The following is a 22,541-nucleotide window of genomic DNA, read 5'->3' as shown; positions in this document are numbered from 1 at the left end:
TTGTCGCATTTTCTTTAAAAAAGCGCCAAACACCTAACCTTTGCCGTGGGAACTTGCAGTGTGTGGGTGCTCTGGGGAAGTTTCCTGTTTTCTCCCTCTAGCCACCTTACTGCCTCTTCCTTCCTGTGGACCCCCCCTCTGCATGCGGAGCGAGGTCAGCAATGGCATCTTCGGAGGTTGGATCAGTGACTTCATCGTCCACCACATCCGCACTCTGGTCCTCCTGACTCTGACTTAACATGACTTGTTGGCAACTGTCATCTACCTCTTGAGACATTAAGGCTACTTTCACACATCAGGTTTTTGCCAGGTAGGATCTGGCAAATTTGTAAAAAAAACGATCCGTTGCAAATTGTGAAAAACTGATGGAACGGATCAGTTTGTGTGCTGGATGTGGAATTCCTGTTCGAAATTTTAAATGGAGAAAGCATGGAAAACCGGATTCGGAGGCCGGATTCATCAATTCACATGTCTGTTTCATCCGTTTATCGGTGGAACCGTCGCTTGGCGTTTTTTCGCCAGAAAGAAAAAACATTACTATGAACGTTTTCTCCGGCCACTGAAAAAATTATTTGACGGATCAGGCAAAAAACGGATGAAACGCATGGCCATAAGGCACAATATGGTGCCAATACAACTCTGAGAAAAAAAATAGATCTGTTTTTTTCATAACTTGCCAGATTGTGCTTGACGGCAAAAACCTGATGTGTGAAAATAGCCTAATTGTGGTTCCCCACCGTCATCTTCTGACATGGCTGCTCAAATATTTGGGCATCACTACACATGACATCATGCCCCTCTTGAAACGTGCATAGGACAGAATCAAATGGAAATGTAGTTTCTCAGAGTGTCCGAGTGTGGGATCACTTGTCTCCTGGGACTCGCCCTCATGGGAGGAAGGAGGATCATTGTCCTGACCACTTGGCTAGTGAGACTGGACCATTTGGAACACAAGGTGGTACTATAAAAACATACTGGAAGCATTACCTGCCATTCAACCAACCACTTGTTCGCACTGTTTGTCTTCCAGAGTGGTGTCCCGCACCCCCCCTACAAAGTGGGTCAGGAAGTTAGGTCTTGTGGATGGGCATGTTTGTTGCACTCCCGCAGCAGGCACGGTTTCACCTGGTACAAGGCCTAGACCTCCATAGCATGTTCACTTCTCCCGTCACTTAACGCATGCCTTGCATATTTTAAAATAGGTATGTAATATGTGCCTGCAAACTTCTAGTATTAATAGGGAAAAGAAAATATGCAGCCCTGAAAGGACTTTTGTTTTTAATTTGCTGCAGCTGTGTACCTATAGAAGGAGTGTAAGGCAAACACAGCCTACATGCTTCTAATCCAAAACTATTCCTCCTCCACCAGTATCCCTACACTCAATGAAGGTAGCAGTGGTTTTACTAGAGAAAGGACAGTATGCAGCCCTGAAATGGAATTTTGTTTTTATTTTTCAGCAGCAGTATAGCTATAGAAGAACTCAGCTCAGTGGTTACCACTGCAGCTTTGGGGTCCTGGGTTTAAATCCAACCAAGGACAACATCTACAAGGAGTTTGTATGTTCTCACCATGTTTGCGTGGGTTTCCTCCCACACTCCAAAAGACATACAGATAGGTAATTTAGATTGTGAGCCCCATTGGAGACAGTGCTGTAAAGTGCTGTGGAATTTATGGTGTTCATAAATAGCGCTAGTCTTTTATTACCCATCGCCATTTTAAAATGGCCATGATATTAATACTCTTAATGACCGCAGTTTTAATTAGTATTGGTGATCGTTAAAAGGGTTAAAATTAGATCATATAACAGAAGTTCCAGGAAACTTTCCACTCTATGGCTATGCTCACACATGGCGTTTTTGCTGGGGTTTTTCTGCAGCAAAATCTGCTCTCTTAGCAGTAAGAAATTTTCTGCAAAAAAAGGAGGTTTTGCTTGTTACTTTTTGCTGCATTTGTCATAATACATTTGTCTATTGTGCATGCTGATTAAGATTAATAACAAAAAAATTTAAAAAAATCATGTTTTGGCACAAAAAAGGCAATATAACATGCTACTCTGATCAAACTCTGATCAGGGTGACCACATAGTATACTCCAATTCTTTCAGATGAGAGAATCAGCACACCGTGAGGAGAAGATGGAGAACAAAATGTCTCCATCTCCATTGTGAGAATGGATGGAAATCGGCTGACCTCAGATTTCGGATGATTTCCACGCACTAGTTGACTTGCATGGTAGCATTTAACCCCTTTCTGACCTCGGACGGGATAGTACGTCCGAGGTCAGATCCCCTGCTTTGATGCAGGGCTCCGTGGTGAGCCCGCATCAAAGCCGGGACATGTCAGCTGTTTTGAACAGCTGACATGTGCCCGTAATAGGCGCGGGCAGACTCGCGATCTGCCCGCACCTATTAACTAGTTAAATGCCGCTGTCAAACGCAGGCAGCGGCATTTAACTACCACTTCCGGCTGGGCGGCCGGAAATGATTGCATCGCCGACCCCCGTCACATGATCGGAGGTTGGCGATGCTTCAGAATAGTAACCATAGAGGTCCTTGAGACCTCTATGGTTACTGATCTCCGGCAGCTGAGCGCGCCACCCTGTGGTCGGCGCTCACAGCACACCTGCAATTCTGCTACATAGCAGCGATCTGATGATCGCTGCTATGTAGCAGAGTCGATCGTGCTATGCCTGCTTCTAGCCTCCCATGAAGGCTATTGAAGCATGGCAAAAGTAAAAAAAAAAAGTAAAAAAAAAATGTGAAAAAAATAAAAAAAATATAAAAGTTTAAATCACCCCCCTTTCGCCCCAATCAAAATATATGAATAAAAAAAAATCAAATCTACACATATTTGGTATCGCCGCGCTCAGAATCGCCCGATCTATCAATTAAGAAAAAGCATTAACCTGATCACTAAACGGCGTAGCGAGAAAAAAATGCGAAATGCCAGCGAAACTAGCACAGTTTGGAATTTTTTTTCACCACTTAGGTAAAAAATAACCTAGTCATATTAGGTGTCTATGAACTCGTACTGACCTGGAGAATGATAATGTCAGGTCAGTTTTAGCATTTAGTGAACCTAGCAAAAAAGCCAAACAAAAAACAAGTGTGGGATTGCACTTTTTTTGCAATTTCACCGCACTTGGAATTTTTTCCCCGTTTTCTAGTACACGACATGCTAAAACCAATGATGTCGTTCAAAAGTACAACTCGTCCCGCAAAAAATAAGCCCTCACATGGCCAAATTGACGGAAAAATAAAAAAGTTATGGCTCTGGGAAGGAGGGGAGTGAAGAACGAACACGGAAAAACGAAAAATCCCAACGTCATGAAGGGGTTAATCCAAACAAATATCAGATCAAACAGACATGTAGCGATTTTTTTCCTCTGTTGGAAGAGGACAAAAACAAACAAAAAAAACACACTCAACATTGGTCCAGGTGCAAGTTAATGTTTTGGTCGAATCGCACTTTGGTAATTTGGCCACCAACACCTACACTAAAAGTGAAATGGTGCTCCTTTCCTCTAAACCCTTGTGTTCATACAGCAGTACTTGGCAATGTCCACTACGGACCAGGTACAGCGATCAGTGATGGTACACGATAGTTCCCAGCAACCCATAGTAATAATTCCAATCAAATGTTTTTTAAACATAACATCTACTTTAATATTGTATGCAGGAAAGGATTTTTTATTTTTTTAACAAGCCAAGCACATCAACTAATCATAAAAACAGTTCAGATTAACTTATGTTAAAACAATATTGAAATATTTAATAACGATGTGTACACCGATGGTCATTGGGCCTGTTTTGTCCTCCAAAGTTTCCACCTTGAGGTCCTGTGGATGTCGACACATTCTGAGAGTTTTCGTTTTCATGAAAATTACTGTGCAAAAATATTAAAAAAGGTATGAAAAGAGTCAGCAACATACGATACAATGCAATATATTGCACACTATACTATACAATTTTTAAGACCTTTAATACCAAAGTTAGAAGACCAACATAGGAACACATTCACAGAAATCATTTTTTTAAAAAAGGAATCTGTTAGTAGGTTTTGGCTATGTAATCTGAGGGCAGCAGAAGATAAGGGCTGAGACACAGATTTCAGGGATGTGTCACTTATTAGGCTGTGTGCTGGTCCAATACTATGAATGGTTTACCAACAGGAGTGGTTGTTTCCTGAAGAAGTGCTTGACACTTTGAAATGTGTTAAATAAAAAATGCAAGTTTAATAATATCATGTGAATTGCTGTCTTCAATAATGGGCAGCGTGGGGGATATGCACAAAGGAGGTTATTACTGGCTGTAGGGGTGCCAGTGTCCGACCACTCCCCAGAACTGATCTTTACAATTGGAAGGACATGGAGACTACATAATTATCCTGGCAACGGATACGACTTCTATTTTGCTAGTTAAGAACATATGTATTCTGTTTGTCCCACTTTAGCTGCACTTGTATGCCCCATATGTACGATTAACGAGTGTCTAGTATTTTGTACTGGCTAACAAGCACTAGTTCCATTCTATGTAACTATGGTACATGTGACTTTTATCTTTGGATTTAGACATTTCGATATACTGTATATGTATATATATATATATATATATATATATATATATATATATATATATATATATATATATATAGCATCGTGATTACTCGCTAATCCCGCCCCCTGCACAGTAAGAGCTACTGTGCAGGGGGCGGGATTAGCGAGTAATCACGATGCCCTCCACATCACCACACATAATCCCCCCACCCACCCCTTTACACCACACAATCCCGCCCCCACCCTATTACCACACACAATCAGGACCCCCCACCACTTCACCACATAATCCCGCTCACCCACATCACCACATAATCCTGCCCGCCCACCACATCACCACACACAATCCCGCCCCCCACATCACCACACACAATCCCGCCCCCCACCACATATAATTCTGCCCCCCACCACACATAATCCCGCTCCCCAGCACATATAATCCCGCCCCCCACCACATCATCACACATAATCCTGCCCCCACCATATTACCACACATAATCCCGCCCCCCACATTACTACATGAAGCTCCGTTCCCAAACATTAACAAACAATGCTCCGTCCCCCCACATTACCACAGGAGGCTTCGTCCCCACACATTACCACATAGGCTCCGTCCCCACACATTACCACACAATGCTCCGTCCCCCCCACATTACCACACAAGGCTCCATCCCCACACATTACCACACAATGCTCCGTCCCCCCCACATTACCACACTAGGCTCCATCCCCTCACATTACCACACGAGGCTCCGTCCCCATACATTACCACACGAGGCTCCGTCCCCACACATTACCACACGAGGCTCCATCCCCACACAAGCACATGCAGCACTTCCTTTCTATGTTAATTTACCACCTGCATAAGCGCTATTGAATGTTGTCATTATTTACTTTAGTTTAAACATCAGCAGCGTTAATTAGATAGCCATGAGTGTGCCGAGCGTTAGCTGGCTGGAAACAGCTAGTATATATATATATATATATATATATATATATATATATATATATATATATATATATATATACACATAGATACATATACAGTTGTGGCCAAAAGTATTGACACCCCTGCAATTCTGTCAGATAACACTCAGTTTCTTCCTGAAAATGATTGCAGACAAATTCTTTGGTATTAGCTTCATTTGTCTTAATTTAAAAAAACACCAAAAGAATTGTTATAAAGCCAAATTGGATATAATTCCACACCAAACATAAAAAAGGTGGTGGACAAAAATATTGGCACTGTTCGTTCGAAAAATCATGTGATGCTTCTCTAATTTGTGTAATTAACAGCACCTGTAACTTAAATGTGGCACCTAACAGCCAGTTGGCATGGATTAAAGGTGACTCAACCTGTGTCTTTGTGTGTACCACATTGAGCATGGAGAAAAGAAAGAAGACCAAAGAACTGTCTGAGGACTTGAGAAATCAAATTGTGAAGAAGCATGAGCAATCTCAAGGCTACAAGTCCATCTCCAAAGACCTGAATGTTCCTGTGTCTACCGTGCGCAGTGTCATCAAGAAGTTTAAAGCCCATGGCACTGTGGCTAACCTCCCTAGATGTGGACGGAAAAGAAAAATTGACAAGAGATTTCAACGCAAGATTGTGCGGATGTTGGATAAAGAACCTCGACTAAAATCCAAACAAGTTCAAGCTGCCCTGCAGTCCGAGGGTACAACAGTGTCAACCTGTACTATCTGTCGGCGTCTGAATGAAAAGGGACTGTATGGTAGGAGACCAAGGAAGACCATACTTCTTACCCCTAGACATAAAAAAAGCCAGGCTGCAGTTTGCCAAAACTTACCTGAAAAAGCCTAAAACTTTTGGAAGAATGTTCTCTGGTCAAATGAGACAAAAGTAGAGTTTTTTGGGCAAAGACATCAACATAGAGTTTACAGGAGAAAAAAGAGGCATTCAAAGAAAAGAACACGGTCCCTACAGTCAAACATGGCGGAGATTCCATGATGTTTCGGGGTTGCTTTGCTGCCTCTGGCACTGGACTGCTTGACCATGTGCATGGCATTATAAAGTCTGAAGACTACCAACAAATTTTGCAGCTTAATGTAGGGCCCAGTGTGAGAAAGCTGGGTCTCCCTCAGAGGTCATAGGTCTTCCAGCAGGACAATGACCCAAAACGCACTTCAAAAAGCACTAGAAAATGGTTTGAGAGAAAGCACTGGAGACTTCTAAGGTGGCCAGCAATGAGTCCAGACCTAAATCCCATAGAACACCTGTGGAGAGATCTAAAAATGGCAGTTTGGAGAAGGCACCCTTCAAATATCAGGGACCTAGATCAGTTTGCCAAAGAAGAATGGTCTAAAACTCCAGCAGAGCATTGTAAGAAACTCATTGATGGTTACCGAAAGCAGTTGGTCGGTTATTTTGGCTAAAGGTTGTGCAACCAAGTATTAGGCTGAGGGTGCCAATACTTTTGTCTGGCCCATTTTTGGAGTTTTGTGTGAAATGATCAATGTTTTGCTTTTTGCTTCATTCTCTTTTGTGTTTTTTTCATTTAAGACAAATTAAATGAAGATAATAATAACAAAGAATTTGTGATTGCAATCGTTTTCAGGAAGAAACTGAGTATTATCTGACAGAATTGCAGGGGTGTCAATACTTTTGGCCACAACTGTATGTACAGTTATATGAAAAAGTTTGGGCACCCCTATTAATCTAAAGCTTAATGTTTTATAAAAAATTGTTTTTTTTTTGCAACATCTATTTCAGTTTCATATATCTAATAACTGTTGGACACAATGTTTCTGCCTTGAAATGAGGTTTATTGTACTAACAGAAAATGTGCAATCTGCATTCAAACAAAATTTGACAGGTGCATAAGTATGGGCACCCTTATTTTCTTGTTTTAAATACTCCTACCTACTTTTTACTGACTTACTAAAGCACTTTTTTGGTTTTCTAACCTCATTGAGCTTTGAACTTCATAGCCAGGTGTATGCAATCATGAGAAAAAGCTACTTAAAGTGGCCACTTGCAAGTTGTTCTCCTGTTTGAATCTCCTCTGAAGAGTGGCATCATGAGCTCCTCAAAACAACGGTCTAATGATCTGAAAACAAAGATTATTCAACATAGTTGTTCAGGGGAAGGATACAAAAAGCTGTCTTAGAGATTTAACCTGTCAATTTCCACTGTGAGGAACATAGTAAGGAAATTGAAGAACACAGGTACAGTTCTTGTTAAGGCCAGAAGTGGCAGGCCAAGAAAAAAATCAGAAAGGTAGAGAAGAAGAATGGTGAGATCAGTCAAGGACAATCCTCAGACCACCTCCAGAAAGCTGCAGCATCAACTTACTGCAGATGGTGTCACTGTGCATCGGTCAACTATACAAAGCACTTTGCACAAGGAGAAGCTGTATGGGAGAGTGATGCGAAAGAAGCCGTTTCTGCAAGCACGCCACAAACAGAGTCGGCTGAGGTATGCAAAACACAACATTCCAAGAAAAACACTTGCTACCACAGTAAAATTTGGTGGAGATTCCATCATGCTTTGGGGCTGTGTGGCCAATGCCGGCACCGGGAATCTTGTTAAAGTTGAGGGACGCATGGATTCCTCTCAGTATCCGCAGATTCTTGGCAAAAATGTTCATGAAATAATGACAAAGTTGAAGTTACGCAGGGGATGGATCTTTCAGCAAGACAATGATCCAAAACACCGCTCCAAATCTGCTCAGGCATTCATGCAGAGGAACAATTACACTGTTCTGGAATGGCCATCCCAGTCCCCAGACCTGAATATCATTGAACATCTGTGGGATCATTTGAAACTTAACTGAACTGGAATTGTTTTGTAAAGAGGAATGGTCAAAAATACCTTCATCCAGGAACTCATTAAAAGCTACAGGAAGCGACTAGAGGCTGTTATTTTTGCAAAAGGAGGATCTACTTATGTCACTTTTCTGGTGGGCTGCCCATACTTATGCACCGGTCAAATTTTGTTTGAATGCGGATTGCACATTTTCTGTTAGTACAATAAACCTCATTTCAAGGCTGAAACATTACTGTGGCCAACAGTTATCAGATATATGAAAATATATATATATATATATATATATATACACACATATATACATACACACATATATACATACACACACACATACCGTATATACTCGAGTATAATCCAAGATTTTCAGCCCACTTTTTGGGGCTGAAAGTCCTTCTCTCGGCTTATACTCGAGTCATACCCAGGGGTCGGCAGGGGAGGGGGAGCGGGGGCTGTGTAATTATACTTACCTACTCCCGGTGCGGTCCCTGCTTCTTCCAGCACTGCAGTTTCTTCCTGTACTGAGCGGTCACATGGTACTGCTCATTACAGTAATGAATATGCGGCTCCACCTCCCATACTGTAATGAGCGGTAACGGTGACCGTTCACTACAGGAAGAAAACGCGGCGCCGGGGAACAGACCTGCAGCGACGGCACCAGGAGCAGGTAAGTATGATGGGGGGCAGTGCGCGATACTCACCTGCTCCTCATGCCACCGGCGGCGCCGCTGTGTCTTCCGCGTCCTCTGCAGTGACGCTCAGGTCAGAGGGCGCGGTGACGCGATTAGCGCGCGCCGCCCTCTTCCTAAACGTCAGTGCAGAGGACGGGGAAGACAACGGCGGTCAGCGGTGGAACTGGAAAGGTGAGTATGTAATTTTTTAATTTTTTTAGTCGCAGCAACAGCTTTTGTGCCAAATATCTGTATGGAGCATGTTATGTGGCCATGTGCAGCATTATATGGGGGCAAATGTCTGTATGGGGCATCTTATCCATCCATGTGCAGCATTATGTGGGCCAAATATCTGTATGGAGCATCTTATGTGGCCATGTGCAGCATTATATGGGGTAGTTTTCTGTATGGAGCATCTTATGGGGCCATAATCCACATTTGTGGAGCATTATACGGGGCAAATGTCTGTATGGAGCATCTTATGGGGTCATAATCAACATTTGTGCAGCATTATATGGGGCATATTTTAATATGGAGCATCTTATGGAGCCCATCAAACTGTATGGAGCATTATATGGGGCTCCTGATTCAATATGGATATTCAAAAACACTTACCTACTGATGTCTCAATTAATTTTACTTTTATTGGTATCTATTTTTATTTTTGAAATTTACCAGTAGTTGCTGCATTTTCCACCCTAGGCTTATACTCGAGTCATTAAGTTTTCCCAGTTTTTTGTGGCAAAATTAGGGGCGTCGGCTTATACTCGGGTCGGCTTATACTCGAGTATATACGGTACATATCTATATATATATATATCTATATATATATCTATATATATATATAGATATATATATATATATATAGATATATATATAGATATATATATATATATATATATATATATATATATATATATATCTATCTATCTATATATATATATATACACTGTGTTCCAAATTATTATGAAAATTATATTTTTCTCGGATTTTCCTAAATGGTCGGTGCAAATGACAGTCAGTCTAATGAAAGTCATCACCCTTTAGATTATACATCGAATTTTACTGAAGAAACCTTCCCAATGATAACAGTATAATCTCCAAAATAAATAAAAACTCAAAATGCACTGTTCCAAATTATTAGGCACATTAGAGTTTCTATATATTTGATATGTTTTAAAGAACTAAAAGTGCTCATTTGTGGAATTTGCAGCATTAGGAGGTCACATTCACTGAACAAAACAGCTATTTATCTCCAAAACCTCCTAACACGCCAAGTTACATGTTAACATAGGACCCCTTCTTTGATATCACCTTCACAATTGCATCCACTGAACTTGTGAGTTTTTTGAGTTTCTACTTGTATTTCTTTTCATGAAGTCAGAACAGCCTCCCAGAGCTGCTATTTTGATGTGAACTGCCTCCCACCCTCATAGATGTTTCGCTTGATGATACTCCAAAGGTTCTCTATAGGGTTGAGGTCAGGTGAAGATGGTGGACACACCATGAGTTTATCTCCTTTTATTCCCATAGCAGCCAATGACTCAGAGGTATTCTTTGCAGCATGAAGACCATGGAAGAAAGTTGTCAGTCAGAAACTCTACATACTTTGCAGAGGTCATTTTCACACCTTCAGGAATCTTAAAGCATCCTACCAGCTGTTTCCTCGTGATTCTGGCACAAAATGTGACTCCTCCACCTACTTGCTGACGTCGCAGCCTTGTTGGGACATGGTGGCAATCCACCAACCATCCACTACTCCCATCCATCTGGACCATCCAGGGTTGCTTGACACTCATCAGTAAACAAGACTATATGGAAATTAGTTTCTGGGCCCACTTTAACCATTTCTGCTTGTAAACACTGTTTAAGGGTGGCTGAATATTAGGTTTATGCACCACAGCAAGCCTTTGAAGGATCCTACACCTTGATGTTCGAGGGACTCCAGAGGCACCAGCAGCTTCAAATAACTGTTTGCTGCTTTGTAATGGTATTTAGGCAGCTGCTCTCTTAATCCCATGAATTTGTCTGGCAGAAACCTTCCTCATTATGCCTTTATCAGCACGACCACGTCTGTGCTCAGATTCAGCCACAAATCTCTTAACAGTACAATGATAACGCTTAAGTTTTAGGGAAATATCTAATATTTTCATCCCTTGACCAAGGCATGCTTTTGATGCTTTTAGGGAGCAGAGATCCTTTTTCTTTCCCATGTTACTTGAAAACTGTGGCCTGCTTAATAATGTGGAACATCATTTTTAAGTAGTTTTCCTTTATTTTGAATCACCAGGAAAACTAATTATCACATGTATTTAAGATTGATTTCAGTGATCCATTGAGCTCTGAGACACAATACCATCCATGAGTTTATTTGAAAAACAAAACAATTAAATCTTTGTGACCCTTAAATCCAATTTGCATAATAATTTGGAACACAATGTGTATATATATATATATATATATATATATATATATATATACACACACACACACAGTACAGACCAAAAGTTTGGACACACCTCATTTAAAGATTTTTCTGTATTTTCATGGCTATGAAAATTGTAAATTCACACTGAAGGCATCAAAACTATGAATTAACACATGTGGAATTATATACTTAAAAAAAGTATGAAACAACTGAAATTATGTCTTATATTCTAGGTTCTTCAAAGTAGCCACCTTTTGCTTTGATGACTGCTTTGCACACTCTTGGAATTCTCTTGATGAGCTTCAAGAGGTAGTCACCGGAAATGGTTTTCATTTCACAGGTGTGCCCTGTCAGGTTTAATAAGTGGGATTTCTTGCCTTATAAATGGGGTTGGGACCATTAGTTGTGTTGTGCAGAAGTCTGGTGGATGCACAGCTGGTAGTCCTACTGAATAGACTGTTAGAATTTGTATTATGGCAAGAAAAAAGCAGCTAAGAAAAACGAGTGGCCATCATTTCTATAAGAAATGAAGGTCCGTCAATCTGAAAAATTGGGAAAACTTTGAAAGTGTCCCCAAGTGCAGTTGCAAAAACCATCAAGCATTACAAAGAAACTGGCTCACATGAGGACCGCCTCAGAAAAGGAAGACCAAGAGCCACCTCTGCTTCTGAGGATAAGTTTATCACCAGCCTCAAAAATCGCAGGTTAACAGCAGCTCAGATTAGAGACCAGGTCAATGCCACACAGAGTTCTAGCAGCAGACACATCTCTACAACAACTGTTAAGAGGAGACGTTGTGCAGCAGGCCTTCATGGTAAAATAGCTGCTAGGAAACCACTGCTAAGGACAGGCAACAAGCAGATGAGACTTGTTTGGGTTAAAGAACACAAGGAATGGACATTAGACCATTGGAAATCTGTGCTTCGGTCTGATGAGTCCAAATTTGAGATCTTTGGTTCCAACCATCGTGTCTTTGTGCGATGCAGAAAAGGTGAACGGATGGACTCTACATGCCCGATTCCCACTGTGAAGCATGGAGGAGGAGGTGTGATGGTGTGGGGGTGCTTGCTGGTGACACTGTTGTGGATTTATTCAAAATTGAGGGCATACTGAACCAGCGTCGCTGCCACAGCATCTTGCAGCGGTATGCTATTCCTTCCGGTTTGCGTTTAATTGGACCATCATTTATTTTTCAACAGGACAATGACCCCAAATACACCTCCAGGCTGTGTAAGGGCTATTTGACCAAGAAAGGGAGTGATGGGGTGCTACGCCAGATGACCTGGCTTCCACAGTCTCCAGGGGTGAGCTGGACCGCAGAGTAAAGGCAAAAGGGCCAACAAGTGCTAAACATCTCAGGAAACTCCTTCAAGATTGTTGGTAGGCCATTTCCGGTGACTACCTCTTGAAGCTCATCAAGAGAATGCCAAGAGTGTGCAAAGCAGTCATCAAAGCAAAAGGTGGCTACTTTGAAGAACCTAGAATATAAGACATATTTTCAGTTGTTTCACACTTTTTTGTTAAGTATATTCCACATGTGTTAATTCATAGTTTTGATGCCTTCAGTGTGAATGTACAATTTTCATAGTCATGAAAATACAGAAAAATCTTAAAATGAGAAGGTGTGTCCAAACTTTTGGTCTGTATATGTGTGTCAAAATTGGAACAGCATCAAATATTACCGCAGTTGTCGTGCAGCGCTTTAACAGCATCACATATTACCGCAGTTGTCGTGCAGCGCTTTCCCAGCCAATGTTCAAATGGCTTCCAATAATAGAAATAAAAAAAGGAAAACAGCACAAAAATTTAAGAAAAACGGGCTTTAATCCCTAACAGCGTGGCAACGCTTCGGATATAATGGCTTGAGAAAGGATTATATCCGAAACGTTGCCACGTCGTTCAGGCATTAAAGCCCGTTTTTCTTTAATTTTTGTGCTGTGTATATATATATATATATATATATATATATATATATATATATATATATATATACACAAACATATACACAGTCATATGAAAAAGTTTGGGCACCCCTATTAATCTTAATGCTTTATAAAAATTGTTTTTTTTTGCAACAGCTATTTCAGTTTCATATATCTAGCCCCAAGGCATGATGGAACCTCCACCAAATTTTACTGTGGGTAGCAAGTGTTTTTCTTGGAATGCGGTGTTTTTTGACCGCCATGCATAACGTCTTTTTGTATGACTAAACAACTCAATCTTGGTTTCATCATTCCACAGGACCTTCTTCCAAAAAGAAATTGGCTTCTCCAAATGTGCTTTTGCATACCTCAGCCGACTCGGTTTGTGGCGTGCTTGCAGAAACGGCTTCTTTCGCATCACTCTCTCATACAGCTTCTCCTTGTGCAAAGTGCTTTGTATAGTTGACCGATGCACAGTGACACCATCTGCAGTAAGTTGATGCTGCAGCACTCTGGGGGTGGTCTGAGGATTGTCCTTGACTGATCTCACCATTCTTCTTCTCTTCTCTGCCTTTCTGATGTTTTTCTTGGCCTGCCACTTCTGGCCTTAACAAGAACTGTACCTGTATTCTTCCATTTCCTTACTATGTTCCTCATAGTGGAAATTGACAGGTTAAATCTCTGAGACAGCTTTTTGTATCCTTCCCTTGAACAACTATGTTGAATAATCTTTGTTTTCAGATCATTAGACAGTTGTTTTGAGGAGCTCATGATGCCACTCTTCAGAGGAGATTCAAACAGGAGAACAACTTGCAAGTGGCCACTTTAAGTAGCTTTTTCTCATGATTGCATAGATATATGAAACTGAAAAAGCTGTTGCAAAAAAAAACAATTTTTATAAAACATTAAGCTTAAGATATATAGATATATATATATATCTATCTCTGGGTTCCCATTTCACTTTTTCCAAAACTTGTAGGTTATGGCCTGTATCCTTTAAGTATGCCGGTATAAGTGGCCTTTAAGTTTGGAAAAAGTGAAATGGGAACCCAGTAATATTTTAGGTACTTTTGACAAAGTCCCTATACACGGTGATTAATCAGAGGATGGGTTGCCAGATTGCAGGCCAATTCCTCTCTGCATCAGGAATGTATGCAGAAACTCTGGTCACATTTGTTGAAGAATGTATGGATTTTATTTTACATCATAATTTTTTTATGTATAAAGGGGAGTTTTACTTACAAATATGGGGTACTGCTATGGGGACACGGTTAGCCCCTGGCTACGCTAACCTGTTTGTAGCAAAGTGGGAGGAGTCTCAAATATATACATCTGGGAATCTACGCACAGGTTTATTCCTGTGGCGTCGGTTCATCGATGATATTTTCTTCATCTGAGATGGCCCAAGGCATGATTTGGATCAATTTGTTTCCAGTTTAAATAAGAACAATTTTGGACTAGAATTCACGCCTACAATTAACACCACAAATGCCAACTTTCTGGACCTCAACGTATACATTGAAGGGAATAACCTCTTTACCAAATGTTATCAAAAAGAAGTGGATTCCAAAAGCTTTATTGATATATCTAGTTGCCACTTGCCTGTATGGCTTACGAATATCCCCAGAGGTCAGCTTGTAAGGGTAAGACGCAACTGCACTACCCTGGATAATTATAATAAGGAGGCTGGGGTTTTGACTTAACAATTCCTGGAAAATGGATACCCTAGCACACTATTAGAACAAGCCAAGTACGAGGTGGGAGCTACCCCAAGGGAGCGTCTAATACAGAAAACAAAAAGTACTAATCCAACCAATATAAGTATCCAGGACCAAAACCAGCAGTTGCCATTTATTACACAAATTCATGCTGGCCATAATAAATTTAGGTCCATTATACTAAAACATTGGGACATTTTGCGGAGGGACAAGATCATTGGTGAACACCTACCATCTGTCCCCAGGTTTATATACAGAAAGGCCCAACCCTTGGGCAGTATGGTGGCCCTAACAATCAAAACCCACCAACGAAAAGTTGGCATCCTTAATGATTCGGTGGTTGGGTTCACACCATGCGGTGCTTGTTATTGCTGCAGAAAGTCTTAGTTACTCACCGGTTAACGGTGTTTTTCGGAGTCCATGACAGCACCACGGAGAGAGGGGATCTGCCCTTCAGGAACAGGAAACCTACAGATACATAAGGGCGGCACCTCTCCCACGCATCAGTTGGTTTACAGAGCACAAGAAGACCACCGAGGTTAACAGCATAATTTATATACAACGATACTACTGCTAACTATTCACGAGTGGATTATATAAAAAAAGGGAAGAGGTGTACACCCAGAACTTAAGAAGACGGGAGGGTATGTATGGGTGCTGTCATGGACTCCGAGAAACACCGTTAACCGGTGAGTAACAGACTATCGGTCGTCCATGACAGCACCACGGAGAGAATTACAGAGAGTAACTATTTAGGGAGGGACTACAGCTTGCAGCACCCTTACACCACAAGAGAGGTTCGAGGAAGCACCCAGGTTCAATCTACAATGGTTATAGAAGGTGTTTGGAGAAGACCAAGCAGCAGCCTTACATATTTGGTCGATCGACACCTCTAACCTCTCCGCCCACGAGGCAGCCATAGCTTTAGTGGAATGCACTCTTAGACCTTCAGGCGCAGGCTTGCCCTTTTAGATGTATGCCAGCGAGATAGCCTCCATGATCCACCTAGAGTAGATTTTGATACTCTATGACCTTTCCTGCTACCCTGATAGGACACGAATAGGGCATAATCTACCTTCCAAGGATCAGTCACTGCTAGATACTCTAGGATACATCTTCTTACATCTAGAGTGTATAGTTTCCTTTCTTTATCATTAGTAGGATTAGGGAGGAAAGATGGAAGAACTATCTCCTCTGTTCTATGGAATCTAGACACTACTTTACGAAGATATGCTGGTTCAGGGGAAAGTATCACTATCATCTGTAAGTTGCTTGTTTGCATGTAAGGGGGAAGGTTGGATAACGCCTGGATGTCGCCTACTCTACGAGCTGACATTAGAGCCACCAGGAAGGCTACTTTAAGAGACAGGTTTTTAATAGAAGCCGAAGAAATTGGTTCAAATGGAGCTTCTGTCATGGCCGTGAGGACTAAGTTTAAGTCCCCACGGCATGACCCTATCCCTAACCCTCCGTCACATACAACTGATCTGACAGGCGCTTCTCTTTTAATTTCTCCTTCCTCACCAGATTGTGAGGAAACCCCCTCCCTCCAGGTAGTCTCCTGTCTCTTGAATGTCTGTGAAACCTGATATCACAGTTGGATTTCAGAGCTTCAGGGGAGAGGATATAGCTGCACAGATCTCTCAGGCTCATTGTATGTGAATACGTCACATTCAGTAAGGTTGGTATTTTATGTTTTTATTCATCACAATAGTTTATTTAGCTTGTTTTATGAATGTATAGCACAAAATGTGAGGCTATTTAATAGAAATAAGGGAGATTTTATAAAAGAAAGTGTGCTGCTCAGGCATATACAGTAGTTCCCTAACATATTCCTTCTCTTGCTTCAGATTATCTGCTGAAATGGAGAGGAAAATGTACAATTTATCCAAACAACTTGATGTTGAGGAAGTAACAAACATGCTGTTAGATGATAGAGACCTCACACTGAATGAGGATTTAGGAGAGGAAAGTGAGATTGATTCTCATGATGAGGTGGAAGAATGTGTCCTGGATTCTGAAACAGAGCAAGATGGTGACAGTGGTGAGGATGAAGAAGTTGGATCATATTATATTGGAAAAGAACTAGTACTTGGAGAGCTACGCAGGAGAAGCGTGAAAACAATCGGTATCCCCTCTCGCCTTCAAGTTCAGCTCAAAAGGTCCCGCCCAGAAGATGATGGTGAAAAGTCACCATCTGCACCACCTCACAAAAGAAGGAGATGCACCACCTGCCAAACGGAAAGCGGAACCAGAAGGCTTTCAAATTATGAATGTCTCAAATGTCATAAAGCAATTTGCCTGACACATGCAAAAATGGTGTGTAATTCTTGCTATTTGCTCTGCAAGTGCGACTTTTCTGGGGAAACCTCAGCATCTACTTCTGATTGAATATGTTTTTAATAGTACTTAAGGTACCTTAAAATTAAGTTTGTGTTCAAAAATTTTCTTTGTACATTTTTTTGAGAGAGTCGAACTGGCGACTATTTGGCGGGAGTTTTGAAAAGTTTGTATTTCATAGTTATTAGTTTTATGTTAAGTAAATGGTTTTTTTTGCAACTGATTATGTGTAGTCTCTTTTATTACATCCCTATGAAGGTCACTGATCACTTTTAGAGCACTGAAATTGCAAACATTAGATATTATAGGTATTTTTCCAGCAGGCGCCTGACAGGCACATTGTATGTGAACTCGTTAGTCCGAATATTGTATGTGACGGAGGGCTAACCATTGCCCTAGACCGTTTTGTCGCCTTGATGAATCTGCTGACCCGGTAATTTTCAGAAATGTTGCATCCAAAGAGGGCCCCTAAGGCTGACACCTGTATTTTAAGAGTATTTGGGGATAACCCCATATCCAAAATCTGGTCTATTGGTGTTGATTGACCAGCTACTACCCCGAGTTTTGAAGAAATCTTTTCCAGGTCCTGACAAATTTTGTGGGGATTATTTTTCTGCTCTTCATCAGAGTATTAATCAGGCCCGGAGAAAAACCTCTATCTCTTAACAGTCACCGCTCAAAATCCACGCAGTCCGACGAAGGCCAACCACCCAAGGATGGTAGACTGGGCCCTGGGATAGGAGATCCGGAATGTCTGGTAAGACCAATGGGTCGGACATTGACATGGTCCTGAGGCATGAAAACCACGTCCTTCTGGGCCAGAAGGAGGCAATTACTATCACTGTGGCCTTGTCATTCCTGATTTTCCTCACTACCAGAGGAAGTAGAGACAGGGGAGGAAAGGCGTAAGCTAGCCTGAAGTTCCAGTCTATGAGGAGGGCGTCTACTGACAGACGATTTTCTCTGGGGTTTAGAGAGCAGAATTGTCTCACTTTTCTGTTTTCCTTTGTGGCAAAAAGATCTACCTCTGGTTAACCCCATCTTTCCACAATGAGGTTGAAGATGGAGTTGTTTAGGGACCATTCTCCCTACCTCAAGGTGTTGCGGCTTAAGTAATCCGCCGTAGTATTTTCTGCTCCTCTCATATGAAGAGCCGTCAATGAGAGAAGGTGTTGTTCTGCTAGCTGGAACAGACAATCTGCCACGCTCATTAGGGATTTGGAACGGGTTCCCCTTTGATGATTGATATGTGCCACGGTGACCCGATTGTCGGAGAATATCCGCACGTGGTGGCCCTGTAGATAGATAAGGAGCCTTTTAACTGCCTGCTCCACCACCGTTAACTCCTTTAGGTTAGAGGACATTTCTGTCGGAAGCTGATCCCAAAGACCCTGGATTATAATTTCACCCATGTGAGCCCCCCACCCAGAAGGGCTAGCATCTGAGGTGATTACACGAGTAACATTATATTCCCAGGGGACCCCCGTGGATAGGTTATTTTGGTCTAGCCACCATTTGAGGGATACAATAGTGTCTTGGGACAAGGTCAGCTGACTCTCTAGGTGACCCCCCCAAATTTTTTATTGTGATAATATCTCGCCCTGAAGTATCCTTGTATGATACTGGACCCATTGTACCGCTGGAATGCAGGACGAGAGAGAGCCTAACATCGCTTTTCTATGGGAAATAGTGGGGCTTTTAGAGGCGTTAAGAACTTGAAGATGTATGCGATCTATTTTTTCATGAGGTAAATGGCATTCCTGATCCTGGGAATCCAAGGTCAGGCCTAAAAATCGCTGCACCTTCATGGGCTGTAACCGGGATTTTTTGACATTTAGTAACCATCCAAGACATTCCAGGGCAGACATTACTTTATGCAATTGTTCTAAACAGTGATCCGCTCTTTTACCCACGATAAGGAGATCGTCAAGGTAGGGGATTCCCAATATGTCAGACTCATGTAGGTGGGCCATGACCTTAGTAAATACCTGGGGGGCGACCGATATAACGAAATGGAGGGCCCCATACTGGAAATGTCTGACCACCCCATCTAACCGGACCGCTACCCTCAGCAATCGTTTGTGTCCTGTATAAATGGGGATATGGTAATAGGAGTCCTTTAAAACCAATACCACCATAAAGCAGTTTTTAAACAGTAGTTTCATTGCGGTATTAATAGTCTCCATTTTAAACGGTTGTAAGGTCAGGAAATTGTTAAGAACCCCAAGGTTGATAATAGTTCTGACGGACCCGTCTGGCTTACGTATTAGGAATAGAGAAGAGTAGAATCCTCTACCCCATTCTCCTTCCAGAACCTCTGATAGAATTTCTATTTCCAGGGCCATCTGTTCTGCTGAAGAGGACCTGAGCGGGGTCACTCTGAAGAAATTATGGGGGATAGAGGAGAACTCTAACCGTAATAATAATAATAATAATAATAATAATCTTTATTTTTATATAGCGCTAACATATTCCGCAGCGCTTTACATTTTTGCACACATTATCATCACTGTCCCCGATGGGGCTCACAATCTAAATTCCCTATCAGTATGTCTTTGGAATGTGGGAGGAAACCGGAGTGCCCGGAGGAAACCCACGCAAACACGGAGAGAACATACAAACTCTTTGCAGAGTAGACCGGTAGCTATTATCCCCAAAATCCAATTGCTACTGGAAACTTCTGACCAGGCCGGGTAGAAGGCAGATAGTCTACCTCCCACCGCAGCGACTAGTCATTGGGGTGGCTTTTTGATTTCACGGGATGGCTCCTGACGTCCCCCACCTCCAAACATGAATCCAGTACCTTTTTTCTTTTTATCTTCCCATCTGCCCTGGTCCCTGGCCGGCCTTCTGCGAAAGAACCTTTTCCCTGTGAAGGGACGCCTATAAAAAGTGGTCGGTAGACTGGGAAATTTCTTTTTCTCGTCTCCCGCCTTCTCCAGCAGTTCGTCTAAAACCGGACAGAACAGGTATTCCCCTTCGCACGGGATAGAGCAAAAACGGGATCTGGTCTGAAGGTCGCCGGGCCGACATTTCAGCCAGAGGACTTGTGTGCCGCTTTGATAATCCTGCAGCCCTAGCTGCCATCCTTGCAGAATCTATGGATGCATCGTCGAGAAAAGCAGCGGCATTCTGGATTGTCGGCAGGGATTTTAATATGGATTCCCTAGAGGCTCCATCTTCTAGTTTAGACCCTAGTTGGTCCAGCCAAACCATCATTGATCTGGCTGCGCATGTCGCAGCTACTGCAGGTCTTAGAGCACCAGCCGACATCTCCCAAGTCCCCTTAAGAAACGAATCTGCCTTCTTATCCAGGGGATCTTTTAAAGAGGCCATGTCATCGAAGGGAATAGAGTATTTTTTGGAAGCTTTAACCACTGCTGCGTCTAATTTTGGTGCCTTATCCCACGTGTTCACCAAGGGGTCGTCAAAGGGATATCTCTGTTTAAAGGCCGGTGGCAGGGAGCCCTTTTTTTTCTGGCTTTTTCCACTCCCTTTTGATAAGATTTTGAACTTTGTCATTAAGCGGAAACATTTTGCGCTTTCTTGGGTCTAGAACGCTAAACATTAGGTCTTGCGCTGAAAGTTCTTGTTTTTCGTCAGCCACCCCCATGGTGGATCTGACTGATTTAATCAGCCTGTCCATCTGGTCTAGCGGAAAGCAGAATCATATAAGAATCCTCTTCTGAAGAGGATGCAGAGGAGACGGAGGCTTCCAAATCACTCTCTTTCCTAGGGGCAGTAGACGAATCTGAGTCTGAGAGGCTAGGCTCCCTTCTTCTCTTGGAAGGCTCCCTTTGGGACAAGGATTTTAAAGAATCTTTTACTTCTCTCCTGATAATTTCTCTAAGATTTGAAGTAAAATTTGGAGACTCTTCCGCCACCTATGGGAGCGTAAAAAAAACCCTATGTAATTTCACTACCGCTATACAATGTGTATATATATCTATATATATAATTGTCTAAGGGTTTTTCCGTCCGTCTGTCTGTCTTTCTGTCCTGGAAATCCTGCGTCTGATTGGTCAGCGATGGGCACAGCATCGACGTAGAAATCCCGCCAGGCCTCGACCAATCAGCGACGGGCACAGCGACGATGATGTCATAAAGGACGTAGAAATCCCACGTTTCTGATTCAGCGACGGGCACAGTATCGACGTAGATGTCATAATGGTTGCCATTGCGACGATGATGTCATAAAGGTTGCCTCGACCAATCAGCGACGGGCACAGTCTGCCGCGAATTCTGGAATCATCATTGTCCATATACTACGGGGACATGCATATTCTAGAATACCCGATGCATTAGAATCGGGCCACAATCCAGTGTAGATATATATATATATATTTCCTTTACTCCCTACCATCTGTCGTACACACGACTGACATAGTCTTTTAGGGTAGGCGTCTGGCAAGGGGCAACCACATAGTGCACACTCCTTATTCTTTACCAGCGCACTTTTTCCCCTAAGGAAAAAACATAGGAAAAGACTGCATCAGGGCACGTTCACGAAGATCTCTTACCCAGGCAGCAGCGGTAGGTACCGGATTACTGGGGGAGCGAACCGGATCCTTCAGTCTAGACGAAGTCCTGCGACTGGGCTGATCACTGTGTCCGTGGGTCTTCTGCTGGGGGTTTACATGTGACCTCTCCGAGGCTCTGTCCTGCTCCTCCAGCAGACAGACGGGAACTTCTGGTTCATCCATTGCTGCAGATGGGCTCACAAGCAGCCCTGCAGCATTCTGTGCGGCTTTATATAGTCCCCCAGATCTGGATTGTCAGCAGCTGTGTGGCTAGGGGATCCGCCCCCTCCCAGTGCAGGTCACCGCTAGTCCCCCTACAGCCTCAGACCGCCCCCCCACCGCCATCGCTGCACGTGGCCGCAGCACAGCGGTGTCTGCAGCAGAAGCCGGCCGGCGTCCAACTTCCGGTTTAGGCCCCGCCCCTGCCTCGTCATTTCCGAGATCGGAAAGAGCGCACAGTGACGTGCAGGGAAGCCTGGGCATGGCGCCCCCCGGCATAACGACCGACAGGACGCAGGAGCCGCAGAGGCTCCAGGAAGACCGCACGGACCCCGGGGGGTGGGGGGCAGGTGGAGTACTCACTTCCGTTGCAGGCACTTGGAGA

The 22,541-nt window shown here is 42.7% G+C and overlaps 1 protein-coding gene across 8 annotated transcripts in view; it reads right to left on the bottom strand.

Annotated features, from left to right (window-relative positions):
• Positions 1–3,639: 3,639 nt before the first annotated feature.
• LOC138680452 (scaffold attachment factor B2-like) overlaps positions 3,640–22,541 on the bottom strand; it is a 702,355-nt gene continuing 683,453 nt past the window's right edge. For 7 of the 8 annotated variants that reach the window (XR_011321619.1, XR_011321628.1, XM_069767880.1 and 4 more), the window contains one exon: positions 3,640–3,884. Coding sequence is in view for 3 of the 8 variants with exons in the window: in XM_069767877.1 (XP_069623978.1) it covers positions 3,770–3,884 (115 nt within the window). In the remaining 5 variants the exon portion in view is untranslated. The remainder of the gene's footprint in view (positions 3,885–22,541) is intronic. The other variant, XM_069767879.1, reaches the window with a different exon arrangement.

Source organism: Ranitomeya imitator, chromosome 1 (genome assembly GCF_032444005.1).
Source record: "Ranitomeya imitator isolate aRanImi1 chromosome 1, aRanImi1.pri, whole genome shotgun sequence".
Classification (NCBI taxonomy): Eukaryota; Metazoa; Chordata; class Amphibia; order Anura; family Dendrobatidae; genus Ranitomeya; species Ranitomeya imitator.
Note: the sequence above shows the minus strand (reverse complement) of the source record. Positions and strands in the feature narration are given on the sequence as shown.